The sequence below is a fragment of the Budorcas taxicolor genome, chromosome 1 (genome assembly GCF_023091745.1).
Source record: "Budorcas taxicolor isolate Tak-1 chromosome 1, Takin1.1, whole genome shotgun sequence".
In the NCBI taxonomy this organism is placed as follows: Eukaryota; Metazoa; Chordata; class Mammalia; order Artiodactyla; family Bovidae; genus Budorcas; species Budorcas taxicolor.
The window spans coordinates 2,282,128-2,299,504 of NC_068910.1; the positions used below are offsets into that span (position 1 = coordinate 2,282,128).

Consider the following 17,377-nt stretch of genomic DNA (forward strand, 5'->3'; position numbering starts at 1 on the left):
CTGCGTCTCCTCCCTCGCTCCCATCTCTCTTCTTTCAGCATCTGTATTCCAGCAACGTCCCCTTCTGGGGCGGAGGCACCGGGGTGAAGACTCTCCATTTCAGGGAGGGTCAGGAGTCCATGGGAGCACTGTGTAGGGCTTGCCGCCTTCTGGGACAATCCACAAAACCCGTCCTGGGAGAACCAAAGAATTGGCCAGGGTTAGTGGGCCGCGGGCGGGGCACGGTGGACCACGCTGTTAGTGCGTTTGTATCCGCTTCACACCTGTGCCCGCCTGTGTGCTTGTGTGTGTGTCTGGGTGTGATGTCGTGCGTGTGTGCCTATGGCCGTGGAGTGTGTCCCTCCATGTGTGCGGCTGCTGGACACCCCTCGAGGGACAGGGCCCAGGCAGCTGCGGGCTCATGAGATGCCGAGGCTGTGCAGTGACCTCCCTCAGGGCCTGTCCTCCCTGGCGGAGCCGGCTGCTGCTAGGCGTCCAGAGACGGGAGTCGTCCCCGCTGCTCTCCAGAGGCCCTGCCGACCTGACAAAAGCTTTTAGATCTTGCCTGCGGGGTGTCTCGGTGGACAGAGTAGGACTCTGTAACAAGAGGCCCCCCAACACTCAGCACAAATAACTTAGTTTATCTCTCCAGCCATAGCAGTGTGGGAAGGTGGTCCAGGCTAGCGTGGATGTTTGACGGTGCTCTCGAGTCCCAGGGCTCCCCAGGCCACCTTGCTCCTCAACCACACAGGACACGGCCTGCGAATCCTCTTGCCCACTCTTTCGGCCTCAGGTCCCAATTCAGTCTGCCCCAGATCTTTGTTCTGTCACCAAGAGGCTCAGCCACACGACTTCCCAAACCACAGAGCAGGCTCTCTGAGATGAAGCCCGCCTCTCCGAAAGACAATGGACCCCGGTGCGCACTTTTTCCCCATGTTATTATTAAATATGGACTCTTTCTTTTTGTGGCTATAGGTTGGTTATCTGTCCGCATCCCCAGCCTTTGGGCAAAGTACTTTACTCTGTGCCCCTAGTGACCCCATCTGTAAAACAGGGATAACCATAGTTCAACTCCTAGGTTTGCTGTATGGATCAAATTCTAGGTTCCTAGGATCAACTGAGCTTAAAGCTTTTAGAATTGAGCCGAGCACATGCTCCGTGCTATTTTAATAATAATCAGCATGAGTATCTGTTTGGATTCTCTCCATCTCTCCATGGGGTGGAAGGGCAGGCATCACTTCACCTTGAGACAAAGAAATGAAGGACCAGTTGCCCAAGGCCACAGCGCTGGCAGGCTGCTGGCTGGGTCTGGATTTAATCCAGGCCTGAACCTCAGTGACCTCATGATAAACTTGGGGTGATGATGGAGCCCCCTGGTAGTATTAGGTTGTGAGAGTCCAGTGAAAGTGAAAAGGGCTAGTTGCTCAGTCATGTCTGACTCTTTGCAACCCCTTGGACTGTAGCCTGTCAGACTCCTCTGTCCATAGGATTCTCCAGGCAAGAATCCTGGAGTGGGTAGCCTTTCCCTTCTCCAGGGAATCTTCCCCACCCAGGGATCAAACCCAGGTCTCCTGAGTTGGAGGCAGTCTGTTTACGTTCTGAGCCGCGAGGGGAGCTCTGAGAGTCCAGTGCTGACACGCAATCAGGTGATAGGAATGTGGAGGACACCGTTCAAACGACTGTGCCCTTCCCCTTCATAGGGACCCCCAGTCTCCAGGCCCGTGACACCTACGCTCTCACACAGCCAGCAGGGATCCCAGCTGCCCTGTGCCTGGCAGCCCTGGGGTCAGCTGCTCCTGTGTGCTGGGCGGGGCGGCTGGGCCTTCAGAGAAGCCCATTGTCTCCATCTTCTGGGGCTCTATTGTTGGGGCCTCCTCCCAGGGCGCAGCCCCAAGACACTCAGCTGTTACCCGGCTAGTCTTGGCTTCCCGAGCTGGAGGAGGGGTGAACGTGCAGATGATAAACAACTGTACCCTGAAGACTGGATCACCAGTCTGGTTCTACTGATAAGGACACGGAGGCTCGGAGAGGCTAAAGGACTGAGTGCGGAGCGCTTGTCTCAAGTCGGAGCTGCCGGACGAGGCTGGGCAGTGGGAGCGGGGGACCTCGAGGCAGCGAGGTCATGCATCGTATTAGGTCGGAAATGTCAAGGCCAGAACACCCGGCCCCCGACCCCATCCCGCTAGTGGAAACAGAGACCCTAGAGCGCAGACGCTCGCCCCGCTGGGGTCGGGGTCACATAGCGACTCCGCCTCCGAGCCCGCCCGGAAGCCGGGCGTCCCTAGCTCCCCGGATCTCCCGGCCTTGGGACCACTAAGACGCGCCGGGAGGGCCGGGGCGGGGCTATTGCTCCTGTTCCCGTTCTGCGACGAGCGGCCCTCCCCCTAAGGGGCGCGGCTTCCGAGCAGAGCGAGATCTCACTGGATGTTTGCCTGCGGAAGGCGGGACTTGGCGCTTGAAGGACGTTGGGGGCGTGGCCTCCGTCGGCGCCGCCCGAGAGCTCGGCGCGGGACTCCGGCCCTCTGTGACGCAGGCCCGAGTGGGGGCGGGGCCGGGCCGAGCCTCTCGAGCTCCGCCCCCAGCGGAGGCGGCCGAGGCCGGGGGCGTGTCCTGGGCGGGGCCGCGCCCCGCCCCGCCCGGTCGCGGAGCGGTGGCGGCGCAGGGAGGGCCCGGCCCCGGGATGTGAGTGCGGCGGGGGCGGGGGCGCGGGCTGGGGCGCCGGCCAGGCCGCGGGGGTTCCCAGGGGTCCCCGCGGGCGGGCGCACCGGTGCGCGGGCGGCCGAGCGAGCCGGCCAGGTGCGGGCCCAGGTACGGCGGGCGCTCGGGCCGCTTGGCCCGGGTCAGCGCCCCGCGTGCCGCGGCCAGCCCAGCGCCACTCATCTGCGGCGCACGGGGCGCTGGCCGGGCGGGGGCCGGCGACGTGCGCGGCTTGGCGTCTGTCCTCGGGGCCCCCCAGCAGAGCGGAGGCCCCCGCGGTGGCAAGCCGGCTTTCTGTGCCCTGTGCGGCGGCTGCGGAGGTGTGATGGGGGTCAGCTGGCGCGGAGGGCCCGAGGTGACCCCATCCCTGGCTCCGGGTTGGGCCGCAGCCTGCGTGAGCCCGAGCTGCTGTTTCTGGGAACTGTCCCCCTCGCTAGTCAGGGATAGATGGGGCGCGTTCTGTGCTCGGTTGAGTGCCTTATCTCAGCCCTCCCGACAGACAGCCGCACGTTTTGCAGCCCAGGAAAGCCAGGCCTAAGGCCACACAGCTGTTGGTTGTAACTGTTGTCATGCGGAGGTGAGGTGCTGAGGCTTGCACCCCAACACACCTGGTGCACATGGCCTGCTCCAGAGACCGGGGTGACCTTGGGGTGCCCCTGGTCCTCTCTCTGAGCCTCTGGTGGGGTGGTGGTGCCTGCACCCACCCCGGGGTGCTGCCAGGATTGGGCCGGATGGTTCAGGGAGTTGAGTAGGGAGCCACTATCTTAGTGTTGCTTCTGCGGCCCTTCTGCTGCTGCCAGGGGAGCTAGTGGCACTGGGTCAGGGCTGTGTGCGGTCTGAGCTTGCTGGCGCGAAGGTGCGGCTGCTCCCACACTGAGGCTGTTCCTGTCTGTGCGTGTCTGTGCCCGTGCCCACGAAGGCCACACCCCACCCAGCTGTACCAGCACGTGCCGGACTCACGCTGGCCCATTGTGTACTCGCCGCGCTACAACATAACCTTCCTGGGCCTGGAGAGGCTGCACCCCTTTGACGCAGGAAAATGGGGCAAAGTGATCAGCTTCCTGAAAGGTATGGAAGGCCCCCCCACCCCCGGGACCTGCATCCGCTCCCTGCAGCCCACCTGCCACCACCGCACAGTGCTGCCTTTCCCTCACGCAAGCTTCAGACGCTCCCGCTCCAGCCTCAGCCCTGACTGCCTTCCACCCGTGCTGTCGTGAGGATCTCTCCAACACAGCCCTCTGAGCACGACCTGGCCCTGCAGCACACCTTCACCGGCTCCTGTTCCCTGGGGACCCAAGCCCTGTCTCTGCCCCTGGAGACCAGTAGCAGGGGAGCTGGGTGCCATGGAGCCAGGGAGGCTGACCTCTGGAGGGATGCACTGTCCATGCCCCACAGAGTCCGAGAATCCTGGAGCTGGACCACCTTTGCTCCAACCCCACTGATGAAAAATCTAGGAAACTGGGCCCAGAAAGGTCTGACCCTCAGAGCTCTGGCCTCATCCCATTTGTGGCTCATTCTCTGAGTAGGGTAATGCTGTGGGGAGCGCGCTGTTTCAACCGTGGTTTGTAATCCAGGGTTGAAAATTCAAGCATCGCAGTAGACTGGTGGGAAAAAAAAAAAAGATACTCCAGTTTCCTATATTGGGGGTTCTTTAACTTAGGGAAGTAGGAAGTATTACATGAAGTGTTACCTGGCATTGGATGAAGCACTGAATATCTCTACATCACACAATGCCTTTGGTCACGTCCTGGGGGATGTTTCATTTGGGGGCTAGCCCACATTTAACACCTAAGCCCATCTCCCTCTTTAACAAATCTAGAGCGAGCCTCGGCCCTGCACCTTGCAGAAAATAGTCACAGTGGAGATTAAGGACACTGTGGCCTTCGTATTTTTTTGTTTTTGTTTGTTTTTAGTTTCGCTTACCTTCTGTTTCTGGCAGGCGATACTGATTTTCCACTTGCAGTAGCGACCAGAGTGCTTATTCAAAGAAAAAGATTATGTAGAAAACAGGACAAGTGTGCAGGCCTGGGCAGAGCTCGGGGCCGGGGGGAGGGGTCGTGGAGCCAGCCTGCCTCCCCCTGACTGTTCCCTCCTGGGGGTGGAAGCTCGCAGCTGTAACCACTGACCTCCAGGGAGTTCGCTCACGCCTCCCTGAATGAGGTCCTTCCCTCTCTGCTTGCAGCGGGCCTGAGGCTCTCCGCAGATTGCCCCTTCTCGGGCTCGAGTGTCGCCCTACAGTGCAACCTAAGGGTGCCTTGTCCCCATCACTGAGGTGACCGTCTTCCTGAGTTCGCTTCCTTCTCTGATGAGGATGTAGGTAGAGAGGAGGCAGGGCCACGTGGTGAAGGGCCTTGGGTACTGCCAGGAACAGAGCTGGTCTTTTGGGGGAAGGCAGTGGGGAGCCTTAAGCTGAAGCTCCAGTACTGTGGCCACCTCATGCGAAGAGTTGACTCATTGGAGAAGACTTTGATGCTGGGAGGGATTGGGGGCAGGAGGAGAAGGGGACGACTGAGGATGAGATGGCTGGATGGCATCACTGACTCGATGGACGTGAATCTGAGTGAACTCCGGGAGTTGGTGATGGACAGGGAGGCCTGGCGTGCTGTGATTCACGGGGTCGCAAAGAGTCAGACACGACTGAGCAACTGAACTGAACTGAACTGAGTAGGGAGCCATGAAATGTTCCAGCCTCTCCATGGAGCTCTCTGTGGGAGACGGAGGGAACCAGGTGGTGTCTAGGATCTTCCAGGTGGCTCCGTAGTAAAGAATCCGCCTGCCAGTGCCGGAGACGCAGGTTCGATCCCTGACCTGGGAAAGATCCCCAGAGGGGAAAATAGCAACCCACTCCAGCATTCTGCCTGGGAAGTCCCGTGGACGGAGGAGCCTGGCGGGCTACAGTCCATGGGGTCGTGGAGTCGGACATGACTTAGTGGCTAAACAATGGCAAGCCGGATTCTACCAGGGTTGGTTTCTGAGAGTGACATATTAGTACTGGTCCCGTAGATTCTGACCTCGTCCTTCAGTTTCCCTAGAACCAGAGCGTCATGGATCCGTTCTCGGTGCCCTGGACAGAGCACTCCCTCCATTCTGTCTGACTTCTTCTGTTGCAAAAAGGAGGGAATTTTGTCTGGTCTGTGTGGGGGGTGACGCCATAGTGTGGCGCTTCCCAAACATCAGTCGTTGGCTCACCACTCTTGGGACCGTGCCATCAACTCATACCACCTGTTCCATTATTTGCATCAGAGTTTTTATCGACGTAGCCTTCATTTTTAAAAACTTAAATAAGCCTGTTTTAAAAGGAAACATTGTGTCATCTCAATGGAAAAAGCCAGTTTCATTTGCCAGAAACAGAAGGTCATGGTAAAAAAATAAATGCAGTGAAAGTAGCGGTGTATTCCAACTCGGGCAGCTTTCTGTTGTGAGAGGCTGTGAAACGATTGCTGCTGGTGAGGGGGTTAAAAAAAGGGAGAGGAGCAAGGATCAGGCAAGACCCCCACACACGACACCCCCCATGACGTCACCACAAGGTGGCGGAGACTCAACCAGAGTTTTTCTCACCTTGAGACGCAGCATTGGTGACCCCTGTGCCACCTGCCTCTGCAAGTTGCCCAGCCACGCCTGAGCTCACCCCCTGGCTCTCAGCGGCCTGGGACACCGGAGGATCGCTGGGCACAGCGTCCTATGCCCCCTGGCCCGAGGGCCTGGCAGCTCTCTCCACACTGGCCTGAGAGGTGGCCCAAGCCAGCAGGGGCCACCTTCTCCTGGGGCAGGGCTGCCAGGGCCACGTCTGAGCCTGTGGGAGGGGCTGGGGCTGGGGGCCAGCAGGGGTGCATGGTGCCTGCTTTGTGGTTTCAGAGGAGAAGCTGCTGTCAGACAGCACGCTGGTGGAGGCGCGGGAGGCCTCGGACGAAGACCTGCTGGTGGTGCACACAAGGCGCTATCTCAACGAGCTGAAGGTACGGGGCCTGGGGGCGGCCAGCCGGGAGGCGGGGACACAGGCTCCAGGGGCTCCGCTCCTGTCCCTGCGCAGGGTGGGCGTGTGAGTCTGCGGTCCCCATCGGGAGCCAGGGGCCCTAGGAGGGCAGGATGCGTGTGGTGCACACACACGAGGCGCTATCTCAATGAGCTGAAGGTGCAGGGCCTGGGGGCGGCCAACCGGGAGGAGGGGCCGCAGGCTCCAGGGGCTCTGCTCCTGTCCCTGCGCAGGGGAAGCGTGTGAGTCTGCGGTCCCCATCGGGAGCCAGGGGCCCTAGGAGGGCAGGTACCAGGGATGCGCGTGGCTGCTCCTGGGGGTCGTGAGCCCCCATCCCTGGGAGCATGAAAGCATGAACGCCCCCTTGATGGGGATTGAAGCTTCGCCGGTGTTTGGGGCCTCTGCCTCAGTGACTTTCCATCTGGCCTCTGTAGACAGGCCTCCAAGACCCCTGCTGGGGTGATGGGTGGCGGCCCCCAGCTCCTTGTCTCCCTCCAGCCACGTCTGTGCCACCTTGGCGTGTATTTATGTATTTATGTTGGGTTGGAGCTGAAGATTCTGTTTCAAGGCTTCTACTGCTAGAGACTTGGAAACTGTTGCGCTGAAAGCTGGTTTTTGCGCCCCAGCTGGGAACGTATACAAGTGGTCAGGCGGGTGGTGGGTGGTATGGGGCGAACCCGAGCTCCGGCCCCTCCCAGGCGGTGGCTGCCGCTCAGCTCCTCCGTGGGCCTGGCTTTCAAAGAGAAGCCAGGAATGCAGACCGGTGGGTGCAGACCGGTGGGTGATGGCACCTGATTTCTTAACGTAGCGACTCATCGGAAGGTTTGCGAATCCGCCTGCAGGCTGTCTGTGATGACCTCTTTCTAGACGAGCCTCACGGCTCCCATCTGTGCGCTTCCGAGGGCGGAGGCGTTGTTGGGCCCCTTTGTGGGGGCGGAGGGCAGGCGGGGCTGGGGGCAGCGTCAGAACTCGGTGGGTCGAGGATGCCCCGGGTTCTCTGACCCCGGGAGCGTGGACCCCTGACACATAGCGCTGGGCTCCCAGCGCCTCATCTTAGAGCCAGAGTGGACGCCCGAGGTCACCAGGCCCCGCCCCTGAGGTGGGCAAGCCTGCAGAGGCCACACCTGCTCGAGGGCACCCAGGCGGTCCCGCAGGCCCCGGGGGGACCCCAGACAGGCCACTGCAGGGTCTCCTGGGCTCCTGGTCGCGCCTGCTGCCCCTCGTCCTCCCACGCGCCAGCCCGAGCAGTGAGCATTCTAGATGGAACCTTGGCAGCTTGTGCTCCTGAAAGATTACCAGGAAGAGGATGAAGCCTGGTTCCCGGGAGACCGAAGGGTGCGAGGCCCTGGCAGGAAGCCCAGCACTTGGCTGCCCTGGTTTCCCGGGGCCGGGACCTGCGTGGTCACAGTCCACAGCCCAGGGGCGAGGCCAGGAGGACATGCCTGCCAGAGTCCAGAGGGTGAGGGTGGGGCCAGGGCGAGGCCAGGACCAAGGGGCCGGGCTGGAGGGAGCGCCCGGAGAAAGCTGGGCAGGGCTGGGCTCCATCTGTTTGGAGGTCCTTTCAGGGAACCATGGGGGCTGACCGCATGCCTGGCCTTGGGCCCCCCAGCACCCTGAAGGCAGCTTTCTAGGTGCTACGTGATAATACGAGCAAGTATTTACAGGTAGAGTCTCAAGTAGAAAACCGACGTCAAGGGCAGAAGGAGCATTCAGATATGCAAATGTGTCCAAGAGGCCACGGCCAAGCCACATATCTGGAGCTCCCTGGTGGCCAGAGCGAAAGGAGAAACACGATGGTTTCCACATGACCTACTAAGGTGAAGAAGTATTCAGTCGTGCAGCACCTCAGGATGGAGTTCTGACTGTGTATTGGGTGCAAAAACAAAGCAATGAGCAACGTTCCCTGCTGCCATGGATTCGCATTTCCTGCTGCAAGACTGAGAAGAAGTAACCGTCAAAAGCATCTGAGAGCGACGGAGGGGAAAGAAAGGGCCAGTGGGCAGAGGCGCGTTCGCGCAGGCCGAGCTACCCGGGAGCGACAGGGAGGAGAGAAAGGGCCACTGGGCAGAGGTGCGCTCGCGCAGGCTGAGCGACCCGGGAGCGACAGGGGAAATAAAGGGCCACTGGGCAGAGGCGCGCTCGTGCAGGCCGAGCGATCCGGGAGCAACAGGGGAAAGAAAGGGCCACTGGGCAGTGCAGGCCGAGTGACCCGGGAGCGACGGGAAAGAAAGGGCCAGTGGGCAGAGGCGCGCTCGTGCAGGCTGAGCGGTCCGAGCGGGCCTCACAGAGCAGGCGGGCTGTGAGCCGAGACCAGAGAATGACGAGTAGGCGATACTTGCGGCGTCTCAGAGGAAGGCGGTTGTAGGGACTCAGGCCTGGAGTGGGAGGGGGCTCAGCCTCCCAAACGGGAGAGTGAGGGAGTGGGCTGGGCGGGCATCTGGGGGAGGGCATTCTGAGCGAGCAGGAGGAGGAGCAGGGGCAAGGGCCCTGAGGCAGGAGTGTCCCAGCAGCAGTGACACCGCTGGATTGGAGGGAATGGAAGGGAGGCGGTAGGAGGCGGGGTCAGATGAGGGTCAGGACCAGCGAGGGCCTGTGGTCGCTGCGACTTTGCTCTGAGGGCAGTGGGAGCCCAGGAGTGTTTCAAGCAGGAGGACGCGATCTGACCTGGGTTTCCAGAGCTTGCTTGGCAGCTGTGATGGGAATAGATGAGACCGGCTATCAGGATGAAATCAGGAGCCCAAGAGGAAGGGGGTGGTTGCCGTGATCCTGGTGGGAGAGCCTGGGCACTCACACAAGGCTGGAAGCAGCCGTGGCCGGGGGTGGACGTGGCAGGACCCGGGGTTTGCTGTGAAGCTGGAGCAACAGGCCTTTCTTGGGCTCGGATTGGCTGCGGGGAAGCCAAGGATGCCCCGGAAACTGTGGCCGGAGCCCCAGGGAGTCGGGGCGCAACTTTGGCCTTGTTGCTGCCCCCCACGGTGCCCTGAGTCAGTGAGAACAGAGACACAGACCCCGTGCACAGAGTACCCGGGGGTGAGCCTCCGAGGGTCCCCGGGAAATGGGACCTCCAGGGTTATAGGACAGTTTCTCCACTTCTGCGAAAAAAACAAAAATCAAAAACGCTACTGGGATTTCAGTAGCGATTATGAGTCTGTAGACAAGTTAGGAGAGAACCGCCGTCTTCACCAGGCTGGGTCTTCCACCCCATGGGCACTGACGTCTTTCCCCTCATTCAGAACTTGACGTTCTTTCAGCAGCATTCTGCAGTTTCCACCGTACGAGTCTTGTACCTGGTTGGTTAATTTATTCTTTTTGATGTCCTTGTAAATGAAATTGCTTTCTTAATTTCCTTTTGGGGCCGGTGGTTTCATTTTCTTTCCTTCTCTGTCCCCTGCTGGCTTGCTGGGGGCGGGAGGGAGGCAGAGGTCGATGTTTTCCTTCGGGGGCTTGTCGCTCCCTTCCAGGGAACAGTCATTCCCTGCTTCCCACGTGCTGGGCTGCTGCTGGGGTTGGTGTGACAGACAGGTGGAGCCCCCGCCTTCCCGATTATGGATCCTCCACACACGTGCAACACATATGCCCCCGCTCACTCACACGTGGTCTTGCAGCTGTCCGGCCAGACCGTGCTCTCCCTCCCCCAGCAAAGCTGTCACATTGCAGGTCAGCACCTCCCCACCAGGCTGCTGTGTGTCCGTGAGGACAGACCAGCTCCATCTCCGGGCCTGGTGCCTCCCCAGGCTCTTGGGAAATATCTGCCAGGTGCCAGTGTCCCTGCAGGGCTCTGCCTAGCATTGGTGGAGAGCAGGGCCTGGATCACGGGTGTTCCCAGCCAGGCAGGAGAGGTCCAGGACCAGGGTGCATGGACGCTTGCCCAGGGCCCGGGAGGTCGAAGGGAGGCTATGTCCTGGTCTGGGTGCCCCAGGCCCTCCTGCCTCGGCAGCAGGGGACGAGAGCGTGCAGCCCCATCTGAAGGGACGGCTGACTCCGGGTGGATGAAGGGGCGTGCTGCGCTGGGGGACCAGCAGCCCTGGGCGTCCAGTCCGGACTCTGTCGATGACTCGCTGTGACCTTGTAAAGAAGGATCCTCCTTCCTTATCCCCTCTCCCTGCCCGCGCAGGGCCTTGCTGCCCCGGGGTGCGGGCCAGGCCAGTTCTGAGTAGGCTGGGTGGTGACCGGTCGTCCCCTGCAGTTCTCCTTCTGGACACAAGAGGGCAGCCGAGGGCCTTGGCCCATGAGGCCCTTCGCTGACTTCACTTTAAGAACACCCTGTTGTGAGCATCTCTGTGCCGAGCCTGAAGTTCAGCCACGGTGGGAGGGCCCCCATTTCTCACCCGAGGAGCTGCACTTGCCCACAGCCCCCCAGGCGCCCTGAAGCTGGTCCAGGGGGAATCTTCTGCCTCTGGGCCTGTTGGGCAGAGGGAGGCCAAACAGCCCGCGTCTCTTCCCGCAGTGGTCCTTTGCCGTCGCGACCATCACAGAGATCCCCCCGGTCATCTTCCTGCCCAACTTCCTGGTGCAGAGGAAGGTGCTCAGGCCCCTGCGGACCCAGACGGGAGGAACCATAATGGTAGGTGGGGCGTGGCGGGCAGTGGCTGGGCGGGAGCCCCCAGCCCTGGCTCCTTCGCTCCCTGGGCCTTTGCCCACCTGGGGTTTTCCCTCCAGAATGCTTCATCCCGCTGAGTAGTTGAGCAAAATCGCAAATGTTCTTCAAGGCGGCAACAGAAACTTTCTTCCAAAGCTTCTCCCATAGAAATCACTGCTCTTCCCCCAAGACCCCCTGTTAGAGTATTTGCTGGTGTGTGAGAGGTGTCCTTAACCAGCTGGGACCCCCCAAGAGTGTGTCCAAAAACTGCAGCTCTGAGCTTCTCACATTTCAGATGAAAACAAACCTGTGACCTCCACGGTGGATGGTGGCCCTCACCCGCGTCGGGGTGTGGCAGTCGCCAACACTCGCGGCAAAACTGGGTTTCACACCGCGTGTCAGCTCAGTCCAGTCGCTCAGTCGTGTCCGACTCTTGGTGACCCCATGGACTGCAGCGCACCAGGCCTCCCTGTCATCACCAACTCCCAGAGTTTACTCAACTCATGTCCATTGAGTCAGCAATGCCATCCAACCATCTCATCCTCTGTCGGCCCCCTCTCCTCCCACTTTCAATCTTCCCCAGCATCAGGGTCTTTTCCAATGAGTCAGCTCTTCACATCAGGTGGCCAAAGTATCAGAGTTTCAGCTTCAGCATCAGTCCTTCCAATGAAAGTCAGCCACAGACAGTGAGGAAAAGAAGTGGAAATGACTGAAATGTACAGAGATCTAACCCAGACCTGGATCAACACCGGCTGACCCCTTGTGGTTTTCTTCTTAGCTTTGCAAATGTGTGCACTTTTAAAGTTTATTAGAATATTCCTGCTCACCCCAGAATGATGGGTTCCTACATGATTTCAGGACCAGAGCGACAGTATTTCCGTGAGCAAAACTGTGTCTGTTTTCCGTTCGAAAGCCGCGTGAGAATCCTGGTCAGCTCGCATGCAAGCCTCAGAACGGAACTCTGGTTTCCTCCAGTTCCCTCACCCAGTTACACAGGGGTTTACACTTTGCAGGTGGCTCAGTGGTAAAGAATCCGCCTGCCAGTGCGGGAGCCACAGGAGATGTGGGTTTGATCCCTGGGTTGGGAAGGTCCGCTGGACGAGGGAATGGCAGCCCCCTCCAGCATTCTGGCCTGGGAAATCCTGTGGGCAGGGCAGCCTGGTGGGCTGCAGTGCTCGAGGTCAGAGTCGGACGCTACTGAGCGCGCTCACGACGCGCTGCCATCTCAGAGGCCAGCTGGGGGGTTGCCGGGTGGGGGCGGGTGGGGGCGGGTGGTGCCCCCCGTACCCCCACCTCACAGCTCATCCGCACCTTGGAGCTGCCTGCAGTATTCACGGGGGCAGTGAGTCAGCGCAGGAGTGAGTGAAGCGCTCTGCCCCTGCCTGCCTCAGCCTGTGCTTGTTTTCAAAGGCAGGGAAGCTGGCAGTGGACCGCGGCTGGGCCATCAACGTAGGTGAGTGCCCTGGGGCCGGGCCTGGGGCCTGGTGGCAGCTGCTCGGATGCCATGATGGCAGAGCTGCCCCCCGACCCAGGGACCCGGGGGCGGTGACCTGCCCCGGGGGGGGGTCCGTTTGCCTGGCCAGCCTGGAGGCCCAGAGCTGTCCCTGGGAGGACGGAGGGGGCACCTGGGGCGTGCCCTTGCCCAGCCCTGCCCACTCCACGACTGTCCTCGCAGGCGGCGGCTTCCACCACTGCTCCAGCGACCGGGGAGGGGGCTTCTGCGCCTACGCGGACATCACACTTGCCATCAAGGTGCGTCCGAGCGCTCGTGACAGGCGGGGGCGAGGGTGATCGTCTCCAAGAGCCTCCCTGAACGTCCCCCGGTCCAGTGTTCTCAGCACACGTTCTCACGAAGGGAGTCGAGGCCCCGAATGGGAGGGAGCTCACCTGGGTCCCTCAGCTCGGCTGAGACTCAAACGTGGACGTGACACCTGCTCGTCTCTGTTGCCTGTGGCGGTCCAGAGGCGCCCGCCTTCTCCAGGGGCCGGGGACCGGAGGAGAGCAGCTTACGGGACGCCGCTCGATTATTAACAGGAGACAGGGCTCTGCTCCAGGAGAGCGGGGAGGAGACAGGGATCAAGACCTTGATGGTGGCGACAGTGACTGGCATCTGCGGGGCTCACCCCTTCACCCCCAGGGAACGGGGCCGGCAGGGGTGAGGGCACAGCCCGAAGGGGCAATGCTGGCCGTGGCCTCCGCGGCTGTCAGAAGCCAGTGCTCTGCCAGCACCCGCGTCGGGGCTCAGGCTGGGAGTCCACGTGGTTCCCTCGGCTCCTGTTCACCCGGCGTGGGAACGGATGAGGAGGAGGGGGCAGCAGACCCTGGCCGTTTGGAGAGGGAGAGGCCAGGAGACCTGGTGGGAGGGGAGGGCAGGGGAAGGAAGGGCTTCCCCGAGGCGGTGGCTTTAGGGCCGGGCCCCTGTAAGAAGGCGGAGATGGCAAGACGGAGCTCCGGGTGCAGCTGGGAGGGGGTCCCCGCTGCAGACACACACAGGCTCCTCTGAGCCACACAGACCTCCTGGCAGCCTGGGGTCTCCCGCAAGCACGGAGGTGCTCGCAGCCCACCCGGTCTCTGACCAGGGCCCCTGGGGGGCTGCGCCCTCTCGCCCGGGAGGTCCTCACCTCTCCCCTCTCTTGCCCTGGGCAGTTCCTGTTTGACCGAGTGGAGGGCATCTCCAAAGCCACCATCGTGGACCTCGACGCCCATCAGGTGAGTGCCCGGCGGGGCTGGGGTCTCCCTCTCCCCAGGCGGTCTCTGACACACGGCCCCACACGGTGGGGTTCCCCACCCCCAGGAACACCCCTGAGCCCCAGGCTGGGCCTCTGCTGCCCCTCCACCCCCCGCCCCGCCCAGGGGGCGTTCCCTGGGGCGTGCTGCGGGGTCCTGGCCTGGCCCCGGGTGGCCTGCCCTGAGCGGCTTCTGTGTCCCCACCAGGGCAACGGGCACGAGCGCGACTTCATGGGCGACAAGCGCGTGTACATCATGGACGTGTATAACCGCCACATCTACCCCGGGGACCGCTTCGCCAAGCGTGAGTGCCCCCCCGACCCCAGCACGCCCGCCTGAACTGGGCTCTGTCTGCCGGGCTTCTCCTGCGTGCCGGGCCCTGCAGACGCCACTTCACTTCTTGGTCCTCGCCATCCCAGGGAGGGGGAGGCCATCCCCACTTCACAGACAAGGAAACTGAGACCCAAGAGGTCGCTTGACCCACGGAAGACCATGTAACAGCCCCCACCCAAACAAACACACAGTGAATCCCTCTGCTGGGGTGGCCACCTGGAGAATAGAGTGGGATTTTCTCCTGGGCATGCAGCTGTCTGGTCAAAAATAGGGAAGGACAAGAAAGAAACAGAAAAATGTAGAAGTAGAAAATACAAGATAAGATGGCAGAAATCAGTTCAAACGTGAAAGTTAAATAAATGCCAGTGGGTTAAACTCATCGATTAAAGGGCAGGAGACCCTTTGATGAAGCTTTGAAGACAGGGGGACCTGCCCACCCTGTGGGGAGGGGACATTTACGCAGAAAGCGCCGCGGGTGACTCAGCCACTCTATGGCCCCAGGGACCCGATTCCGAACTGAATCTCATCTCGAGCGGACTGGCTTCGGACCCGAGGGCGCATGGGGTGTCCGTGTCTCTGGAGAGAGCTCACGGGGGCAGTGAGCCCAGGCACCCAGTGTGGGTCCCTGAGCCCCAGGCAGTGTTCCATCCACGGTCCTTGTGCTCTGTTAGCTTACTTTTGGGTGGGTGAGCGGCTGAGCAGCACTAGAGTCAGACGGGAAAGCAGGCAATGCCCCAGCCCCGTTTCCCGGCTGCACACTGGGGCATCGCTGTCTCCCCCGCCAGAGGCCATCAGACGGAAGGTGGAGCTGGAGTGGGGCACGGAGGATGACGAGTACCTGCAGAAGGTGGAGAGGAACCTGGAGAAAGCTCTGCAGGAGCACCGCCCCGACGTGGTGGTGTACAACGCGGGCACGGACATCCTTGAGGGCGACCGCCTCGGCGGGCTGGCCATCAGTCCACAGGTGTGTCCCGAGGCAGGGCGGGGGCGGGCTCTGCTCTGGGGACTCAGCAGCGACGGGAACGTGGGTGGCACGGGCGTTCCTCCTGAGGCCAGAGGGGCTGGGCGGCAGCAGCAGCACGGAGCGGGGTTAGACTCACAGCAGGACTTCTGCCACCCTGAGGGTCCGGGCCTGCCTGAGCCCATCTTCCCCGTCCCCCACACCCACCCAGGGCATCGTGAAGCGGGATGAGCTGGTGTTCCGGATAGTCCGCGGCCGCCAGCTGCCCATCCTCATGGTGACCTCGGGCGGCTACCAGAAGCGCACGGCCCGCATCATCGCCGACTCCATCCTTAACCTGTATGGCCTGGGGCTCATCGGGCCCGAGTCTGCTAGTGTCTCAGCACAGAACTCAGACACGCCTCTGCTGCCCCTGGAGGTGCCCTGACCACACTGCCCTCTCGGAGGCTCCCCGCCTGCAGCCCGTCCACCCACCCACCAGCCTCCCAGCGCATCTCCTCCTCCAGCCGAGGGGCCGGGGGCGCCTTGCACAGCTCCGCTCTCCCCCCGCCCCGGGTATCGGGGACTCCGGGCCCCTCTGCAGATGGGGCAGAGGGCAGGGCCTGAGTCCTGGCAGGACCCACAGGGGCACGGCCTGACCAGACCGCAGAGGTGGTGGTTCTCCCCAGAGGGAGGACACAGGTGGGGCTCCGGCGCAGGGGGCGCTCCTCAGGGTGGGATGCTCCAGCTTTCAGCACAGCACGGCCATTTCAGACTGAGGAGGCTTGCAGGATCGCCCTCCTGCCTCTTCTACACCGTCTCCCCCTCCCGCCAGGGGTGGGGCGTCCAAGAGGGGGCTGAGCCGGGTCTCTCTGGGCAGGGATTCCCAGGCAGCAGGCTCGAGCCCTGGTCCTGGATGTGGGGTCGCGGGGAAGGCGTGCAGGTACCGGTGGGTCTTCCCGTCTGGCTTCTCCATCAGTAAAGGAAGGGCTGGACCCGCTGTCCCTGAGCCCCTCCCCGCTCGTGGGAGGGTGGAGAGGGGAGCCTGCTCCACCAACATCTTGCTTGTCCAGAGGGAAGGGCAGGCTCGGGGTTGGGGGGCGGGGGATGAGCTCTGGGCTCAGGGACAGGACAGGCCTGAGCTCTGGAGGCCAGAGGGGTGGAGGAAACCGAGGCCCAGCCCAGGAGACCGTGGAGGGGCGGGTGGCCGGGCGGGGTCCCGCAGGCCTCGAGGCCCAGGTGGGGACTGCGGTGCTGGTGACGCCAGGCTGGGGTTGCTGGGGATGAGCGGAGGGTCTCCATCCTGGCCTGCAGCGGGTAGAGGGTTGGGGGCTGGGGTGAGGCCAGGTAGGGCTGCAGCCTCCACTGGCCTCCCTGAAAATGTCAGGCCTGCCCTGTGTGCCTGGGGTCCCAGGTGGGCCCTGACCTTGTCACCGGCTCTGCTCTGAAGGGGATGCTCTGGACCCCCCAGGAAGCCAGGGTGAGGGAGACATCCAGCGCCCCACGGCCTGGCTGTGCTCTCGGAGATCAGAGTTGGGGGGAGGGAAGGTGGGCCGTCCCTGATCAACCCCCGTGGGGACTCTGCTCCTTGCCACCTGGGGGTGCCCTGAATCCTCCCGCCTTCTCCCTCACACCCCGTCTGCTGTGGGGGTGGGGAGGGTCCCAAGATGACCAAGTGTCACAAACACTTGGATGCCCTGCCCCGCCCCCGCCCCCCGGTCTCTGCACCTAACACCCCTTCTCCTCCAACACGGGCCTGCGACCCCAGGGGGCAGGCGGTGATGGGCTTGTGTCCGTGGAGCCTCTGTTCCAGAGAACCATAAAGGCCCTTCCCAATGCGAGCTGGCTGACGTGTGTTCTTCAGAGGAGGAGTCCGTCCCTTCTAAGGATCAAGGAAATAAAGGCTGAAAGTTCACACAGCAAGGGGCCTGGGGCAGTGGCCCGGTGAACGCCAGTGTTTCGTTCTGTCCTCAGAGTCTCCTGGAGAAGGAAGGTCATTGGGCCCATTTTACAGATGAGGCAACTGAGGCTCAGTGAGTTTGCCCCAAGCTGCACATCTAGTGAGTGGTGGAGCCAGGCTTGACCGCAGCTCTGCCAGATCCCACAGCATGTTCGCAGCTGCCTCTGATTCAGCAAGCGTGAAGAGAGG

The 17,377-nt window shown here is 61.9% G+C and overlaps 1 protein-coding gene across 1 annotated transcript; it reads left to right on the forward strand.

The window, feature by feature from the left end:
* The first annotated feature begins 2,592 nt into the window (after window positions 1-2,592).
* On the forward strand, window positions 2,593-17,069 carry HDAC11 (histone deacetylase 11). The gene is made up of 10 exons (XM_052637942.1): window positions 2,593-2,661; window positions 3,596-3,744; window positions 6,532-6,632; window positions 11,097-11,213; window positions 12,639-12,681; window positions 12,904-12,980; window positions 13,875-13,937; window positions 14,163-14,259; window positions 15,074-15,252; window positions 15,461-17,069. Coding segments are annotated over exons 1-10 (1,044 nt in total). The 5' UTR covers window positions 2,593-2,659; the 3' UTR covers window positions 15,677-17,069.
* The last annotated feature ends 308 nt before the right edge of the window (window positions 17,070-17,377 follow it).